This window comes from Athene noctua, chromosome 2 (assembly GCF_965140245.1).
Source record: "Athene noctua chromosome 2, bAthNoc1.hap1.1, whole genome shotgun sequence".
Taxonomy (NCBI): Eukaryota; Metazoa; Chordata; class Aves; order Strigiformes; family Strigidae; genus Athene; species Athene noctua.
In genome coordinates this window covers 121,205,956-121,225,374 of record NC_134038.1, presented here as the reverse complement: position 1 = coordinate 121,225,374, position 19,419 = coordinate 121,205,956, and the positions used below count along the sequence as shown (strand labels likewise).

The 19,419-nt window shown below is 38.7% G+C and overlaps 1 protein-coding gene across 5 annotated transcripts in view; it reads left to right on the top strand.

Annotated features, from left to right (window-relative positions):
* Positions 1–19,419, top strand: part of PDSS1 (decaprenyl diphosphate synthase subunit 1) — a 26,174-nt gene extending 6,755 nt beyond the window's left edge. For 2 of the 5 annotated variants that reach the window (XM_074900105.1, XM_074900102.1), the window contains exons 5-11: positions 5,817–5,958; positions 6,755–6,866; positions 6,959–7,068; positions 13,835–13,915; positions 14,092–14,205; positions 17,938–18,018; positions 18,742–19,418. In XM_074900105.1, the coding sequence (XP_074756206.1) occupies positions 5,817–5,958; positions 6,755–6,866; positions 6,959–7,068; positions 13,835–13,915; positions 14,092–14,205; positions 17,938–18,018; positions 18,742–18,882 (781 nt within the window). In that variant the 3' untranslated portion in view covers positions 18,883–19,418. Of the gene's footprint in view, positions 1–4,239; positions 4,335–5,816; positions 5,959–6,754; positions 6,867–6,958; positions 7,069–13,834; positions 13,916–14,091; positions 14,206–17,937; positions 18,019–18,627 lie in introns of all 5 variants that reach the window. The other 3 variants (XM_074900106.1, XM_074900104.1, XM_074900103.1) reach the window with 3 other exon arrangements.

Below are 19,419 nucleotides of genomic sequence, written 5' to 3'. Positions count from 1 at the left end.
AGTCCAGCTAGCTTCAGGGATGGACTGCAAAGATCATCAGGGAGAATGAAGGACTTGTGGTCTACAAATTAATCAGGGATAGGGGTGAAAGCTATTTAAGACAAAGGGCAATATTGCTAAGAGGGTGGGAACAGGAGGAGACTTCTAACAGCTGGGACAGTGGGGTTTTGGAGCATTCTTCTAGTCAGAATAACAGGAAAAATGGTTTTATTGCAGTCTAGTGTGCAGCATGAAAAGCTTATAAACAAAATTATGTAGTGTACATGCAATACTGAGAAGGCTGGAGTTGATGTCAACAGTGTAGGGAGTGAGCAGTGAATCGAAGACAAGAAGTAGCTGTAGAAAGAAGTGAATTTGCCTTTCTATGCTCAAAGCATTTTTGCTGTCTTTTGACATACGTATATGCTCATGGACATATTGTTGTCCATGTGTTATGCTGTCTTGAAACCATCAGAACCAATTCTGAGACCTGCCCTATGCCAGTGAGAAAGTGTGATCTCAGAGTTCAAGTGCCACAGATGCCTGAGGCAGGTGTTTGCTTTGCAGCAGCCAATCCTCAGCATAAGCGCTCTGATTTATGGATGCCCGTGTGGCAGCTGCCCATGGCAGCTTTTGTACATCTGTTGCATCTCCAGATTATGTCTGATGTTTAAAAGCCTCCTCATTAATCTGAATGTTCCTTCTGTAAGGACAGACTGAGTCACTCTCTCATTTTTTTAGAATGAAACTCTTGAGTAGAGAGAACAGAGATGTTTCAGCAAAGGAAGAGAAGGAAATCCCAGGGTATTTACCTTTACGTTCCTCTTCTTTGCTTCATGCCACTTTTCTTTAAGCCTGTGATTGTAATTAAAATTCACGTAAGTTTATACAAGTGTCCAGTGTACTGCTTTTTGGTGCATGCATGATGACCAGTGTCCTTTGAGGCTTGAGTAGGTCATGCCAAAAGAATATACGTTCATATTGTGGATACCCACTTACTGTGAGTTGATGAATTTTATGGGCATTTTCTTCTCTTGTTTTAAAGCTTCTTGAAACAGGCTGTGTTACACTCACTTTGTATATACATACACTTCCAGTTCACACTCATACTGGTTTCATTATTGTTGCTTCTTAAAGCAGCATTGCTTCCAGGTGACAAATTGTTTCCAACTTTTTACTGTTCGTGAGAAAAACTGTGTATGTAGAGGAGGAAACACTGCATATTTGTAACTCTGCTACTCTGCTATAGACCTGAGGGAAGAAAATACTTGCTTTCCATTCTGCTTCTCCAGACATTTTTTAAAAATATGTTTTTCCTCTTTCAACTTGTCGTTTCCCTTAAACTGTTTTATCATTCTTTCCTCAGTTAATATTGATTCTTATCCCAGACTTGTTTTTTTTTTGTTGAAGCTTTTGTTCCCACACATGTAATCAAAGATAACTGGCCACATCTGTAGACTTGTGAGGTGAGCCAATATCCTGTGCTGTTCATCCCTAGCACTTTTTTATTCTGCCTCTGAGATTTGTGTTACTGATGTTGAGTTTCTGCTTCATCTTGCTGCCACTTTCAACTGTCATATAATTTGCTGGACCCAGAATGCTTTACCTGGTCTTTCATTTGTTTTGGTTTTGATTTTTTTTTTTTCATTCTTCTTCTGTGCAATATTAGTAGAAAAGGTAATACTCTTCCTTGTTTGGCTGTTAAAATAACAGAACACAACTTTGTAAGGTTATGGGTCCTGATCTTACAAGGCGGTACACAGAGATGTCTTTGTCTTCACAGAGCCCCACTAGGATAGCTGAGACTTCTCAAGTGAAGGGAGAGGAACACCCAGGTAGCTCTACTTACAAGTTAGGTGACATGATCATTTACATTTGAATTTGAGGAAGACTCTGTATTTAGAATGGCCTCAGCAGGTTAATTGTCTTTCTAGAGTGAGGTCACTTTCTTGTAGTCATAATAAGGAGAATGACAGTTGTATAAAGCATCTGAACTGCATTCAAAAAGGTAAGTGTCTGAAGCATTCAAATTGTTCCGTGCTGGTATGTTGGTTTTTTCCCTTGAAGATGCAGGTGTTGGAGTCCAACCCTGAATCCTTAGGTCCCTTGGGCAATGGCTTTGTGTTTAATGATAGCAACTTAGCTTTGTGCAAGAGTGAAAATTGTTGTAAAGAGTTTAAGCTGAGGTCGTGCAAAACCTCAATTTCACACATCCTCCGGCATTTCTTCACATACCTGTGTGCAGAATTTCACAGAAACGCTTAGCCTGACTGGACCTAATGTTTCTGTTTAGGTTGTATTCTCCAGAGGCATTTGCAGATAGGAGTTTTTATTTCTCTTTCTGCAACCGAGAGACACAAACAAATAAGAGAAGGCCAAAGAGTACAGAGACATCTCAAAAAAGAAAATAGCATAAAAGATTTAGGGGGGGGGGGGGGGAAGGTAAATAAATGCATCAGAATAGCGTGAGAAATACTAAAGTGTAATGACCTGGCTAAACTCGATAGAACAGTATTTCTGAAAGATATGAGGACCTGCCAGCAACCTTAGTTCTCTTTTCTTTCACTGCTCCAAATCACAGTCGTCAGATGCCTGTACTGTATGCTGGTTTTCAGCTCTTTCATAATTTGCTCCCATGTTAACACAGCCGTTCTCTATGCTTTCCCTAGTTTGCTTTCCCTAGTTTGCAGTGCTCTTCTGTGTCACACATCGTGTTTCTGAAATGTTAGTCTCGTTCAGCCACAGGGATTTAACAGCAAAAACTTACTTTGAGGAGTGTGGTCGTAATACAGAAATCTTGCAAGTTCTTCTGCACGTTTCCTGTCTTTAAACTGGCAATATTTACTTACTGGCAAATGCATTGTAAAACTTTCTGTTGTGGGTTGTAAATGTGTAAATTGTGTTGGTTTGAGTAATGTAGTCATGCGCCTCCCCCTGCTTTTTCTTTTTTTTTTTTTTTTTTGAAGAGGGATATTTGGAGGGAGAGCTGTTTGTTTTGTTTTTTTAACATATAAGATCAGCTTTGGTCTTGTTCATGTACATGAAATAAATTCTGTAATTTAAAAGACCTCAGGGTACTGTAGGTCTATAAAGCCTTACCACAGAATCAAGTAGTGACGTGCAGAGTAACGACTTTACAACCAGGAAGGTTATAAAGAAGGTATGATGTTTATTCAGCGCTGGGTGCACAGGGGTTCACTCCTCCACAAACGTGCACATTTTGAAGTGAGAAGTAGCTCTTTTCTATAGTGTAAGGCGTTTACATATTCATTATAATCCCGAGAATAGGGAGAGATATTACAATTAGTTTTGAGAATTCATTATCATAAATCCCACCCCAAGTCCCTCCCCATTGTGTCTGGGCAGTGGTTCCTGGTGGTCTGGGGCGGCGGTCTTCAGGATGAAGATTGAAGATGCCTCCTCTTCCTCTCGTGACTTTTCACCCAATTAGGTCTTGTCAGCATGTCCATTTAGCATTCCTTGAATCCCTGTTCCTTATCTTGGGACTCAGTAGTGGCAGCTCCTCCCTTATCTCAAGAGCCCATTCTGCTGAGAGTTTATCCTGCTGAGAGCCCACCCTGCTGAGAGCCCTGCATCTATTTTTTTAAAGTTTCTCACTTCAGTAGGGAGTCCTACGGAAAATAGAACATGATCAAGGACTTAAAAATTATTATAAGGCATGTGTAAAAAGATAAACTTAGAGATGTATAAACATTTTGTGTAAATATATGTCATCTTGGGGTGCCTTTACTTTGAGAATGAACTAAAAATGGCATCTTTCCACTTACTGGATTTGTGAGGACCCAGTTACCTACTGACTTAAGTTACTGCTCCTTTTTTGCTTTTGTTTTTCAGGAGAAGCAGAATGCAAAATGGCAGGGAATGAGAAGGATCCTGTTTCTTGTGTGTTTTCCCTGAAATAGACATGCTTTGATTCAGAATTACTCTCACAAGATGTTTGTAGGAAACTATTGCAAAATTTTTTGCCAGCGATGGGAAGAACCTTGCTTGAGACCTTGCAGAAATAGTTGTTTAGAAAAAACCCTTCAGGTTAAATTACCACGTTTGAGACAATATTCTGGGCACCAGACACATGAACCATGAGCATTTCTATGCCATTTTTAGTCATTGTCAGAGATGAAATGCACTATAATGCAGAACTTTTCAAAACTCACTTTTGAAATGTCTGTCCTTGTGCTGTACTACTGAAAGGTTTTGGTATGTCGGTGAGTCTTGCCATTTACTGCTACTTCCCAGCAGGAAGTCCAGTCTGCTGACATAATTAATGAAAAAGGGAGTCCCCAAAAGGAGACCTGTGCATGAAAGAGGCTGGAGACCTTTACAGTTTTTTGAAGGTAAGTTCTGCTACTTGGTAACAATAGTTCATTTTGGAAAACTATTTGCACTGAACTAGCATTTGACTAAATTACTAGACCACAGTAAAACTTACCTTCAAACAACCGTGAAGGTTTCCAGCTCTTACTTTCTGTTGTTTAAAAGCCAGTTTTCACAGCCTATGAGCCACACATCCTGCTATTGTTCGGGGTGTAGAACTCCCGCTGACAGCAGTGCAGAGTTCTGAGTAGAGGTAGGTGTCAAAAGGCAGTGTTATGTCAGCAGACTGCAAGATGTTCTTTCATTTTGTGATTAATCACTAGATTTTAATAGACATAGGGAATGCAAGAAGGTTTGAAATGCCCTGCAGCTGAGTTGAAATTACTATCTTCTGTTTCTCTCAGTTCTTCTGTTCTGCTGGAAAATAGTGTTATTTGCTCTTTTATCTGTATACCAGAAGTAAAGTATCTATATATCAGAAGTCATTTTTCCTTTAGCTGAGTTTGTGGGGTTTTTTTTAACATCCGTGTGGGCTTGTTACAGGTATAAGGCAAGTCTGACTGGGATAGCCATTTCTGGTGTCCTGCATTCAACCCATTCATCAGGTGGAAAAAAAGATAGATACTAGAACAAGGCAGTGGCAGTTGGATACTAGGTAGATGGTCCTTTGGGTGAGCTAGGTTGGCTTGTTTATGTTCACTTTGCCAACCTTGTTCCCTAGATAATTGCTTTTATGTTCTTTCATTACCTTCCTTTCACCTAGTTTAAAAAATAAAGTAGGTGTGAACTACTGAGAGTTGAATCATCAGTGTTAGAACATCCTGAAGACTGAATTTCAGTAAGTGTTAGGTAGTTGGTGTTTATAGTGACTGCAGTATAATTCAGGTTAATTCCTCAGGCTTTTGAAGAACCTCTGAGGTCTTAAGGTAGTCAGATAACATAAAGGATAAGGTCCATGAGTTATGCCTTTCAGATGTAGGATACAGGTTTCTGTGCCTGCTGATCTCTCTCTAGCTTGCGGGTTAGTAGAGTTAGCCAGCTTTGGAGAGTTTGTGATGCTGTCTGTCTTACAGGTAACGCGACACAAAGATAAGGGGAACTTAAAACTTGCCTACAAAGCTACCTGGCATTCTTTTCTCTGCCATTTTCTGGTTTCCATCTTGGAACCAAGCATCCTCAATGCTCTGCTATTTATTGCAGTCTGGATTTAGAGGGATTAGAGTGAATAACTCAAGAGTTTTGCAGTACTGTTAATGCAGCAAGGTAGAAGCAGGCCTAATAAGGATGGAAATGTCCCATTGCGCTTACTGTACTAACATGATCTTACTTTCTCTCGTCTTCCTAATTCCAGGTGTGAAAGTTGGGGTTCAGACCATGGAAAAAGCTGCAAAAACTGTTTTCAGAGGAACATTTTTTGTTTGGTTTTAGTAGAGATTTCTTTTAGTGTATTGCGGCACATATAATTGATGTAATTATTTGACAGTTCTTGTTTTTTATTTTAGGGAGGTGCAAGCGAGCCAGCGATCTGTGGCCATAATTGCCGAGATGATCCACACAGCTAGCCTAGTTCACGATGATGTTATTGATGATGCAAATTCTCGCAGAGGAAAAATGACAGTCAACCAAATCTGGGGAGAGAGGAAGGTGAGTTTGCTATTATGGGCAAGACTTGCTGTTGAGTTTCAGCAGAGCACAAATACCTAGGGTTTTTGTCACATTACTATCCCTAGGCACAGTCTTGGGATATGCCAGAAAAAGGTTTGAAGAGGTGTACGCAGGTTGTGGGTAAGACAAATGTGTGTTCCTTTTCTGAACTGTGGGAAGCATTAGATAATGTGTGATTGTAGTGTGATTCTTACCAATTTTATGTTCCCTATGCTATTCTCTGCAGTGCTGTTGGAATACTTTGAATTTATACCTCATCCAGAACACTGTATGTTGCTCTGATTCAGCAGTAAATGCAAAAAGGTTTTTAGTCAGTGTGAAATTTTTTATTTGTTTGAGGGGTGTTTCTTCATAGAGTAGCAAAAGGAGGGTCTTAACCAGAAAATGCAAGAAAAGAAGTATGCTGCTGATGCATCAGAACTTAGCATAGCAATTCAGAGCTAACAAGGCATAACAGTCACAACAGAATGGTCAAATACAGAAGTAATGTTCCAAAAAACTTCACAGGCAAACACATTCAGATAATTGCATACAGGGAGGACAGTGCTTATATAGAAAATTATAAGCAGCACTATAAGATAGGAATTTAAAAATGCTTTGAATTTCAATATTTCGTTATCTTCTGTTTCCTCTCTCTCATAAGGAGATCTGTGTGCTTTATGTAGGAAAATGATGTGATGTGAGTAGACCTGTCAAATAAAGGAAATGGTATTGTCTGTACTAGCACTTACAGGAAAAAACTTAAAAGATCAATTTTAATTTTTTTTATTCTTAGGCTGTTCTAGCTGGTGACTTCATCCTCTCAGCTGCTTCCGTAGCTTTGGCACGAATTGGAAACACTACTATCATCTCTGTTCTAACTCAGGTGATTGAAGATCTGGTGCGTGGTAAGATTTTTTTTTTTTAATTTTTATCTTCAGATTTGCTTGCCTAAGCAGTAAATCCACAAATAAAAACTCCCATCTGTGCAATTCTTTAGGTGAATTCCTCCAGTTGGGTTCCAAGGAAAATGAGAATGAGAGATTTGCTCACTACCTCGAGAAGACTTTTAAGAAGACTGCAAGTCTTATAGCAAACAGTTGTAAAGCAGTATGTACGTCTGTCTCTTCTAAAGTTAACATACCATACTGTAAGCTTCACAGCTAAACTCCTAGTTATTGCTGTTTTCTCTGGAGACCCTCCAAAGCAAACTCTTTAAATGGTATTCTGCCAGAATGTGAATGGGTTTGAGATTGCATTTTATCACAGTTCAGCTGTGTAGCCTTCAATATTGGTTTTCACTTTTTCTTTTCTGTTTTATGTTCAAACACAGATTTATTGTTATCCTCACTTGAATCAAAATGAGTTTACAGTGGCAGCCTTTAATTTCTGAAATTCTGCAACTTTGAGAGAGTATTTTTAATCTCAGTTGATAAATCTTGAGCTTGTAATTTGATTTTAAGTCTTATTTGACATCTGGTCTCAATCATTTAAGGTCTCACTTGGCACCAATGAGTAACAGTGGGAGGAAACAACTAGTTGTGTATACTCTACATTGTAAAAGAACAGAAGCTTGCACTTCTTGATTTGTCTGATGTTTTAACTATTAATCGCTATATCCAACCCCGTCTGTCACTCAGATCTGTTATTTCATTACAGAAAGATCTGATGCAAGATGGATGTTCTTATTCAAACTAAATGTTTATTTTTAGTGCAGAAGATGGAGAAAGTGGGCAAAAATTTCACCCCAAAGAGAGTTACAATGTTGTTGTTTTTTTTTTTAAATTAAAAGCAGTATAGGTGGTGTATGCTACAGCAAGAGTTCTAAGAAAATTAGTCTAAAAATCTGTACTAGTGTTAGTCATCGTCCTTTGTTCTCACAGAATTGGTATATTTTTGCAATAGGCAGCAGTTGAAAATTGCTTAAATCGAAAGGATCGTATAGAATGAGACACAGATTTTGTGGGGAGGGAAAATATCTTTCATCCCAGTTGGAAGAAAGAAATCAAGTCTTCTGGATTGTTCATATTAATGGCTATATAACACTGGCAAGAATTGCCCTTGCAAGTCTTGATTTATATTAGTGGGCAGTTGGACTAGTAAGGAGCATCATGTTATTCTGCTACCCCAATAAAAACATACAAGTTCTTATATTCACTTTGACAGTCTTCCTAAAAGAAGCTTCACAGATAGAAGAAGAAATCACCTTTTCACTGGGTGGATTCTCCTTACAAAGGTGCTATTTTGACTTTTTTCCTTCTCATAACTTGCAAGAGTTACGTATTTAAGCACTTCCCTCCAGATTGTGGCTGTGATGCTGGAGACAGTAGTGTTTGGCTGCTTTTCTTCTAGTGGTTGTTCTAAGTTGTTCCATTGCTGTATTACTCTAATTCTATATGCGGTAGAATTTATGTTATAAAGGAAAAACAGGAGAGAGGTCTGTCTTTATGGCAAAACCATACTTCTTGCACACAGTAGCAATGAGTTGTGTATATATAATGTCTCCCTCAGTTTCTTTCTGCGTGGAGTAGGAGAACTCTATTGATAGCAGTAAAAAGGAGATTTTTGTTTGGGATTTGTGGGGGGTTTGGAGGTGGGTAGGAGTGTTGTGGGTTTTTTTGCTCAGCTAGTTTTGGCTACTAAGGGAAAGGATGGAATCAAGGAAGTTCTGTTTTCTGTAGTGAAAATGATAAGCAGGATCATCAGTTCTAGCTTGAAAGGAAATTGGGGAATCAAGAATATTCACATCTTGTTTTCAGGGACAAATCTAAGGAGAGAGATTATTCATTTTCAGAACTTCAGTTACAACAAGGCTAGTGTGTCATTAGAAGCAATTCAGTTCCTGTTAACGATAGAAAAAAACAGTGATTTGTTTCTGTGCATAAATGAGTATTGACTGGAAAGAAGATGTCAGACAAGTTCAGATGGCATCTTAGAATTCTACAGTGTCATGCCTTAGAGATGGAAAAGTAGAGTATTCCTGGAAAAATGTCTAAATGAGGTAATAGGTAGTCTGTCAACACTGGTCTAGTCACTGTAGTAGATACCTTCCGCATCGCCAAAGCATTATCGCATTTAAATCAAAACTCCTTTTAAGTTACCAAAATAATTTTTTTTATGGACAGAACAGTCTGTTCAAGATGTTATAGCCATCCTGGTCTGCAGTTTATTTCTACAGTAGTTCTGCATGGGGGAATGTTACCAAAGTTGCAGTCAAAGTAATACATTACAAAAGGAAATGGTGGCAGATGGCCCAGAGGGTCACTGAAGCTTTAGTTACTGAAAGGCATTTTTCAGAGAAACATGAGAGGTGACTTTGGCTCAAGAATTCAGAAACAATAAAGCTGAAGTGGAATTTCTATTAGTCATCAGGCAAGCTGGAGACAGCAAAATAAGCTGAGCAGGTTCTCTTTCTGTCTTTTTTTATCCTGCTGTAATGTGAATTCCTAACCCTCATAACACTGTTTATATTTTGCACAGCATACTTTCAGAAGAGGGATTAAATCATGCTTGTTTTCAGATAAGTGTAAAGTTGCACTAGAGATTCTTGATTCCTCTATTAGGAGAAAGCACACAGCCTCCTCGTGTAAAGCAAGGCTGTATATAGAAGGTCTGCCTTAGGGACTGAAGAAAAGGAATAGTCTGCAGCTCTGGATCTACCTGTGAGCTCCTGCTTTAACCAGTTCATAGTCTGGTGTGTGTGTGTGTGTGTGTGTGTGCAGGGCTCCATCAGAAAAACCTAGCAGGGTGTGGAACTTGTGTCTAGGAAAATAAGACATCTGAGCCCCATCAGCAAAACTGACACACACCCCCCACACACAACTAGGCATGCAGACTGCAGTAAAGTCCAGTGACAGATGTAGGGTGATAGCACCAGTATAACATCAGATATTAGTCAACCAGTAAATTTCCTTATTTATTATTTAAAATATAGTAACTCCTTTGGGGATATTTCTTCTTCATAATGTTTGCTATGAAAAAGATTAGCACAAATATATCACAAATATTCAGGCAATTAATCTTCACTACTGTGGAAGTACAATTCTTCACAAATGAGTACTTGGTTGACATGTTAAAATACTAATTACGTGAGAAAAGGTCAAACACATGAAAATGCAGACTCGGGACAAAATAGTTGTCTGTTGGGGTGAGGCTTCTGCTGGGTAGACATCTTCCTCTCCCAGGTAGGTCTTCGTAATCCCCTTCCCAAGAGTAGTTACCAAGAAGGATTTGAAGAGCCTGGAGGAGAGGTCAGCAGTGTGCCCTGCAACAGTGAAAGAGAAGCACATACTGGGCTGCATCGCTACCCGCATAGCCAACACTTCAAGGGAAGTGACTGGTTTCCTCTCTTCACATGTGATACCTCAAGGCTGGGCTCCCTCCTACAAGACAGACATTGACACTGTAGAGTGAGTTCAGTGAAGGGCCACCATGATGGCTGGGGGCTGGAGCAAATGATATGCCAAGAGCTGGTTTAGTTTTAGTCCCCCAAGGCTAAGGGGGAATCCTCTTGCTGTCTCCAGCTACGTAATGGGAGGGCGTAGAGATGATGGAGACATGAGCAGGGAAAGGACAAGCTGTACCATGGAAAAATTCCATTAGCTGTTAAAAATTTCTCAGTGAAGTTAGTCGAACACTGGAACAGGTTGCCGAGACAGGGTGTGGGATCTCCATCCTTGGAGAGGCTCAGAACTTGACACAGCCCTGAGCAACTTGATCTAACTGTGAAGTAAACTGCTTTGAGCCGATGACTGGGCCAAATAACTTCTAGAGTTCCCTTCCAACGTAAACTGTGCTGTGATTCCATTGGAAAATGGTACAGTGCTCCTGTCTGGAAAAACAGGTGAATGAGCCACAAATGAGAAGGCAGGATCCTGACTGCTTCGGGAGATTGGCATGGAGGAGAAAGCCTGGAAAGGGGGAAGGTTTTAGAGCCTTTTCCTTTCCGTGGTGTCCACAAAACCAGGAGTATGAGAGCAAACACCTCTTGTACTGTTCATATAAGCATATCCCTGCCCAGCAGCAGGTTTTCCTTTCTGACCTAAAGGGCACTGGTATAGATGTGCAAGTGCTTTCGACTCCAGCTGCCATATTCTCACATGATAAATAACAGAGCAGGGTATATCTGCCCAGAGCTGTTGTTAGAATGTTTTATGGATGTGAAACTCAGTAAAGAGGCAAGATTGGTTTACAGTCTCTCATGTAACATAAAATAGTAGAAACAGTTTTTTATTTTAAAAAGTGTGTTTGAAATAATGCCAAGCAGATTGACTTGCTTTACAAAATTCAAAAACCTTTCTAAAGAATTTGTTCCACTTGGTGTTAGGAAGGATTTTTCATCAGGATTTAGTGAAGGAGAAGTCTGAATTCTTGCAAGGTTAAATTTGTAATCAACCAGTCATACAAGAGGAGCTATAGGATGTTTTCAAAGGGTGAGCTTTATAATTTAAATATATATCATCATATTGACATTGTTATCCTGATTTGTATTTGTAAATGCATGCTGTTATCCCAGTGTGGCTTCAGTTAAACTTCCATCACTCAGTGACAGGCTGACTGGGACAGGGCTGCCTGCCTGCATCCCAGTGAGTGTCCAGATGGGGGCAATAATCTGCAAGAGCAATTTGAGAAATAGGCTCCTGAAAGAACTCCCTGGTAGGCAAGACCCAGTCATGTTGCAGGTTTATGATGTGGTCATGATCAGAGAGGAGTTCACTTGAGGTGTGATTAGGCTTATCAGTCTCCTGGATTTTAAATTTTTTTTTTTTCTTCAGAAATGTTCATAACCTGAAGAGAAGCTATGAAGGTCTTCTCTTGCAAAGATGCAAGAATTAATTCTGCATTGATGAATTTTTCTTGTTATATTCTGTAACTCATGCCTCTGTTTTTGAATGTACATATACTGCTGTGATTCTTCATATAGGTAATGTCTGTGTCTTCAGAAAACTGCGCACCTACAGGAATAGCTCTGCTCTGACTTTTCAGACTAAATGAGCTCTTTTCTTTACGTGGCACTTCCTCCCCCCATCTACCAACTTGTGTCTACTCTGACCTTTTGCCATTTCTCAGGATTTTGTCACTGCTCTTCTGAATTCCTTACTTTAATTTTTCTCATGAACTGTGGTGATAGGTAAAGATTTCATTGAAACAGGGTAGATGCAGTCTCCCTGCCTTGCTGGTATTACTTGATTTATATTACAAAAGCAGCCAAAAGTTTGTCAGGCGTGGTACAGCAGTAGATGTTAGCTCTTTAGGCAAATACTGAGACTTAACAGCCAAGCATCAAAAGAAGGATAAAAGGGCAAATGTTCTAGTTTAATAGTCCCTAGCAACATCTGTTTAAATATCTCATATTTGCAGTTCACTCTGTTCTAATAGCCTTCAGGACTTTTTATGATTAGACATAAGTAGCATTATTTTCCTGCTACACTATGCTGCTCTTTTAAATAAAATCGGGAAATGTGAGATGCTGCTAATGCCTCAGGCATTCAGATTCGCCTGGGTTTTAACTGTTACCCATGGATGCAGGTTATGACTGGGAAACGTTCTGATGCTCAGTGATGAAATGCACTGATGCATGAAATAGTTTCTAATCTTATGTGAGTTGCATTGAGTTGCATTACATTTATTAGGATATAATGTTGTTTCTTACTTCCATCTTCATGTTCACCTTCAAAGCTACTACTGGACTTGCTTTTAGCTTGGGGTTGATTTTGGTTTTTTTTTTGTTGTTGTTGTTGTTTTTTCTTTTTAATGATCCTACCTTACATAATGTAGAGAGGAATTTTTTTATTTTTATATATATATATATATATATATATACACACACACATATATTTTCATGTTGTGGTTTTCCTAACATGTATTTTTATTGTTACATTAAGTAAAATGTATCTTCACTCCTTCCATTAGTCATAGCAGTTTTGGAATGTCTGCAGTAAACCAGGATGGATTTTTGCTCCCTGTTCTGAATTGCTTTATTGGAGGCTGAAATAAATCTGAGTATTTAAATGTAACCAACCTCATTTTGCAAAGTGTATAATCAATACATATATGCAAAAGTGTAAGTGCCCATACTTTGAGGCAAGATACTCATTCTCAAATCTTAATTTGTGTCCTGTGTTTTAGCTTTGTGGAGTTTATTCAGCAAAGCTTCTGTCTCTCAAGTAAATTCCTTTATCTGTACTCAGTTAAAATGTTTTATTTGTTTATCTTGGTGATACTTTTGTCTAGCTTGGTATACTTTTCTCATTTGCTGTCTTGTCTTTGCCACTAATTATCCCTTGATATTTTCCTTTGCAAGCTAATCAGCTCATCTTCCTGAGCTATTCAGTTACAGTTAACATCACCCTTAAAAATAGTTTTCCTTATCTCAACTGTTCCTCCTATACAAGGGTGCAACACATCCAGTTTTGTGGATCTTTTATGAGGCATGTAACGTCCGTTTATCTGTTTTCTGACCTCCAATTATCCCTTGGCTGATTTATATATGTAATAAATTTAATTTCCCTGTCACTGGACTGTATATGACTACTAGCCAACATATGCAGTGCCTCTACATTTCTTCTCTCTTTATCCTTGCAATGTAATTTCTAAGTCTGATAAACATTTAATAAAGCTAATCTCTTTCCAGACTTGAATATATTTTTAAAAATGCATTGCTGTTCAGCCTTGTTTTCTAATCAGCTTGGCTAATTGTGTGTATCCATGAACAGAGATAAGCAAGAATGTGATACCGAGTCAGCTTTTTTCCTTTCCCAGATCACTACTGTCAGTGCTTGCTATGTCACACCTATGGTCAGAGACTAAAAGTGGATGGTAACTAAAGCTTTCTTTTTACTTGTTTTTTGTTTTGTTTTGTTTTCTTTCTTTTCAGGTTTCAATTCTAGGCTGCCCTGATCCCAAAGTTCATGAGATTGCATACCAGTATGGAAAAAATGTTGGCATAGCTTTTCAGGTAGTGCTTTTGTTGAACTAAAGGGAATCTAGAATCTAAATTCTTCCTTAGAAATCAAAGTGGGCTGTCTTAATCCCTCTTATAAATCGTCTCTTAACAAGGATTATTCTGTATTTAGTTCTTGTTAAAAAAAAAAAAAAAGTTTTAAAATAACCTGTATGTTTATCTCTTTCCAGCTAATAGATGATGTGCTGGATTTTACATCATGTGCTGACCGTCTAGGGAAACCAACAGCAGCAGATCTCAAGCTTGGATTAGCCACAGGCCCTGTCTTGTTTGCTTGTCGACAGGTAAGTCAGCAGGAATTCCCCAAAGCAAAAGGTGTTCACTCTCTTCACAGCACTCATGGAGGCCCAGCTTGAACCCATCAAGTCCACAGTGTAAGTGATGAGCATGGCCTGGGCACGTGTGAAAAATCAGTGTTCAAGATCAGCTGGATTTACTGTGCACTCTCATGTTCTTTCAGACTGAGAAATGCCTTTGTACACAAGTTCTCTTATCATTAGGCCCTTGTATCAAAAGCAGCACTAGTCTTTTGCTGTCCCAGTTGAAGGTGCTTAACCTTTGCAAAGGGGCAGGTGTTGAGAGTTTTTGCATGTTTTCTGCAGGTTATTCCTGAGTAGCTTCTTGCTTATGTTCTTTCCTGAGACATCTTGGCTCCCCAGGCTTGACTGTGTGTGTAGGCTTTTTGCCAGGTTCTGGGATTTGTATCCATCCTGGAGCCAAGGACTTAAATCTGCCTAGCTTTTAGGTGGGCACCTCTATTGGACTTGATCTCTTCACCTCTTTGTCCTTGAGGCTTATCCAAGGAAGCTTTCCCTTCTGGAGGTAAATGTAATAGTAGATTGGATAAGAGAAAAAACTATCATAAATAAAATAAGCTTAAAATTGGTCAAGATTTTTAGTGGCTTAAAAATGATTTGGAGGAGTACAAGGAAAACAGAAGTGCCTGCAGGACCAAAAAGGAAACGTTAAAATTGGTGCTACTCCATTGAAGGGGAAGAAACTGGTTTAATGCACCTTGGTCAAGCTTCTGGTTCACCTGAGGAAAGAAGATTTGGGACTCAGAAAGCAGTGGTTCCTACCAGACTTCATAGCATGATACAGAAACTGGCGTAACTAGTTCCAGTAGAGCTCTGGTCTGTGAGCTCTCATTGGAATTGTGCAGAGCTTGACACAGGAAAATTTTTAAATACTTTAAAAAACACAAAACCCATGACATTTACTTCCCTGTTTCTTAAAGAGCCTGGGGTGGAGGGAGGTGGAACATACGCATGTGTTTGTTTCCTCATCCTTTGGGCATTTATGAGAACATTTATGTCAGAAGACAGGAAAGCAAAGAGCATCAGCCACTTAATGCAGACAAATGCATGCTGTGAACAACCTCCTCCATGTTCTCTGTTCTTCCCCACAGACTTGTCTGGGGGCTTCAAAAACTTGTTCTTGAATCATTATTTCAGAATTTGTTGACAAGCAGCAGGATCCTGTTAGTCATCTGCAACTGAGTTGTCTAAAGAACAGTGAGAGACTCAAGTACAGAAAGAGGATGCAATTGTTAAATGGTCGGTTTGTTTTTGTGTCAAAGTTACCTGTGCAGAGAAACAAGGACATGTTGCAAATACTCTTGATCTTGGCAGAGAATGGGTGACACTGGTTGTCTTATAGGTGTTGAATATTCCAATTTTTTAAATTAAAATTATATTGTTATTAATTTGTTTGGGTTGGCTGTCTGACTTTCAACTTCCTATTTAATTAGCTTTATAAGATAAATGAGTTAATAATACAGAAATATAAAAAAAGAAAGTCTGTCGGTTCTATTTTAAAAACTTGTTTGTTCTTTGTGGGTCACTTTTAAACGCTTTTCCTCATTTATATCTTTGATAGGTGGGAAGCGTATGATTTTGCATTGAAAGATAACTTGCCCATCTTGCAAAGTTTTCCACATTAACTGAAAGGCTTCTTTGCTGAAAATTTCCTGTTGTTTTCAAGAAACTGCAAGAACAGCACTACAGACTTAAGTGCTATATAAACAAAGTATAAGTGCTAAAAAATTTGGAGATTCAACAGACACTTATCTGTGCTGCTCCTAAAAGATGTTTCATCTATTTGTATCTGAGAATAAAAACTCCTGAGCCAGGTCTTGAAGACAGTCCAAAATGTAATTGTCAGTTATAGGCAGTCTTTTTTTCTTGGAATTAATCTTGCTGCTATCCTGCATAATCTTTAATATATCTGGTAATCCTCGTGTTGTCTTCTTGACAGACATACCTTAGTTCTTAATGTGTTCTGGATCTTCAGTGACAGCCTTCTTTACTTCTTGTCCTCTCTTCTCCCTCTAAAATACACCTTTGAGCATTAGAATATTAAGGACTGGCCTTTATACAAAAAAATGTTTAGCTTGATGTAAGACCTCTTTATTCAGTATTTGAAGCTAGTTCATTCGGTAAAAAAAAATAAAATTCTTTTTTTAAGGAAATACACTAGTATATGCTAAGTCTAAAGCCACTCTTAAACTAGTACAGTTGAAGAATTTCGAGTTTATTTTTATTATAAGCATTTCTGTCAAATGCTTACATACTGCCCATTATATCTGCTAATTACAGGCTTGGGGATTTTTATATCCTTTAGTGCTTAACTATAAAACATGAAAACACATGCATCCTATATCATTGTAAATGTAAATAATGTGAAAATGGATTATATGAACATTGCAATTAAATTGTCATTACATGGGAAGAAAGTGAGGGTCTAGAGAAAGCCAAGTATGAGTCACCAGTAAACTTCTAAATGTATCTTCCAAGAAGACTACCTCTGAGTAATAGGGAAATGCCACAACAATGAGGGGGGCTACATTTGTTCCCTAACAAGTTTGTAGATCTACAGTTTGAGGACCAAATGTGTGTAAGGAAAGCACATCATTGTTTACAGTACAGTAATAAAATAATCTTTGTTTGACTATAACCCTTTCAGACAAGATGAACAAACTCCTCTTTCCTTTAAAAAGAATTTTTCTGCAGAGTAGCTGCCTTGAGTTGTGGCGTTTGTTGAGCACCAGGTTTTTCTATTTTTGGGCAGTCTGAGGAAAGTGCCTGCATCTTTAGCTAAATTATGCAGTGACCTCAGACAACCAACTTTAGTTGTCTACCTAATTTGTAGAGAATCACTGGAGTGTGCAGTACTAACTACAGACTCCATGTGATTGAAAAACCAAATACATTTTCCTCTTACAAAAATCTGTCCTGTGTATGTAAAATACCAGAGAATGGAAAGCCTCAGTGGATGGATCTAATAGCTGAAGGTATCATGAAGGGTTTTACAGGTTGGACTGTGTGATACAGATGGAAAAAATCCTCTTGGGTTCTCTGCTGTACCTGTGGGGGGAGAGGTGGTGCTTCTGAGTGTGCCAACAGTAACCATCATTTGTGATAAAAGAATACCTGAACCAGATCGAACACCTGGAAGTAGCCACATCAGAAATTACACATCTTCTCAACATGCTGGGATGACAGGTGCTAATGACAGTTATGAGGCTTATCTGATGTATTAAAAATACTTTTATTATCTGTTGAAGGGTGAACTGCTAGCAGAGGGAATTAGATCCCAGTAACCCAGGAAAGTGTGAACAACAGTTATAAAACTAAGCAGAAGTATTTAATACTTAAATTTAGTATTAATTAGGAGACTAAATATTAATGTCATGGTCACATTTTTTATGACCATTTTATTTTTTGATCATTGCTGTAATGTGGTAAACACGTGTATGAAAGTGCAAAATATAGGGCATTTTTCTTTACTGCTGCTTGGCTACAGTCAACAGTGCCAGCTAGTTTAAGATTTAAATGCTTGGGCTTCGCTATACTACAGTCCTAGGCAGATTGCAGGTATTAACTTACAGCTGTATCTGTAGGAACAAGTGGCAGGGGAAGAGGTCTGTGCTTTGGGTTTTTTTGAACTTAGCATGGCAAGCAGCTGCACGGAAAACAACTCATTAACGGTACAAAACCTTCTCCCTTTGTGCTTAGTTTCCAGAAATGAATGCTATGATAATGAGACGATTCAGTAAGCCAGGAGATGTTGAACGTGCTCGGAAATATGTGTTGCAGGTAGGACTAATACCAAATACTTGATACCAATATGTGCTGTCCCTGCTGAAATCTGAAATTCATTGCGTCTGAGATAAAACAGCAGGGCCGCATTTTCAAATACATGTTTAAGTAGCATGCTCTGTAATGTCTTCATGGGACAGTGTTTTAGCAGAAATGCTAGGTACTGAAGAGCTCTTTTTTCTCTCCAGTAGCATAAAATCCACATAATAAAAGTGAAAAGCTTGTGCATGAACTCAGTTCCTTCAGTTGAAGAGTAGCTGTATCCAACAGCTGGTGTAGGTGGCACATAATTACCAGTCAGTCTTGTAACTGCAGTGCACAGTCCACATCTGTGTTATTAACCGACTCTGGTCTGAAAAGACTGAATAATTATCTGTGTAAAATTAATACCTATTTTTTCAGGATAGCATGTTTTCTTATATAGCTTTAGGACAGAAGGGGAGGGGTTAAACCATTAGTTTCTAATCCTACTTAGTATGTTATTAATAGCAGTGTTTTGTAAGCATACATAAATTCAGCATCAGTAAGTTTTAGTATTTTGATAATTTAGGGAAGAGATGGAGGATTCAGTGAACACAGAATGAATCCTCTTGCTTTCCCCTTCAGCCTATAATTAAATGTTCAGGGTACTTACTGACCTGAAAACTTCCCCCTGTAACTGGAAGAGGCAGGAGGGAGGCTGACCAGTTATCCATTACTTTAACTGTCTTCTTACACAAGAGTGATGGTGTGCAGCAAACGACCTACCTCGCCCAGCGCTACTGCCATGAAGCTACAAGAGAGATCAGTAAACTACGGCCATCCCCAGAAAGAGAAGCCCTCATTCAGCTGACAGAAATGGTACTACTGCGTGACAAGTGAGAGGACTCCTTCCACTCGTTCTGGCAGCTACTTACCAGACTGTGCCTAAATTTACTTCAAGTTATTTGCTTCCAACACAGGCTACCAAAAATTATTTTTTTAAAACACTTTTTTTTTTGAAGTTCTAATTTTTTTAAAAAAACGTTTCAAGTGTTTTATTGTGGGAGGCCATACAATTCAGAGCAAATCAAACTGTGCTGTACAATTGTTTTAGTGGGGCCTATTAATTGGGGGTGGGCGGGGAAGATGTTTACATGCTGATGCACAAAGGCCACAAAGAGAATAAATATAAATCAGTGTATAAGAACTGAAGTTGTCCCAGATTTCACTTTTTCACACTAATAAACAGAGCATGCATGTTACTGCCTGATAAAGGTCTGTGAAGAGAGATGGTTTGATTCCTGGCTGTTAAACTACACAAGCACCTGGACCTGTGTATACAGCATCTGGTTTCCTGTAAAAGACCATACGTACACATCAGTGAAAAGTTTTCCAGTTTGTAATGAAATACAGGTATATCTAAGAAAATGAAAGACT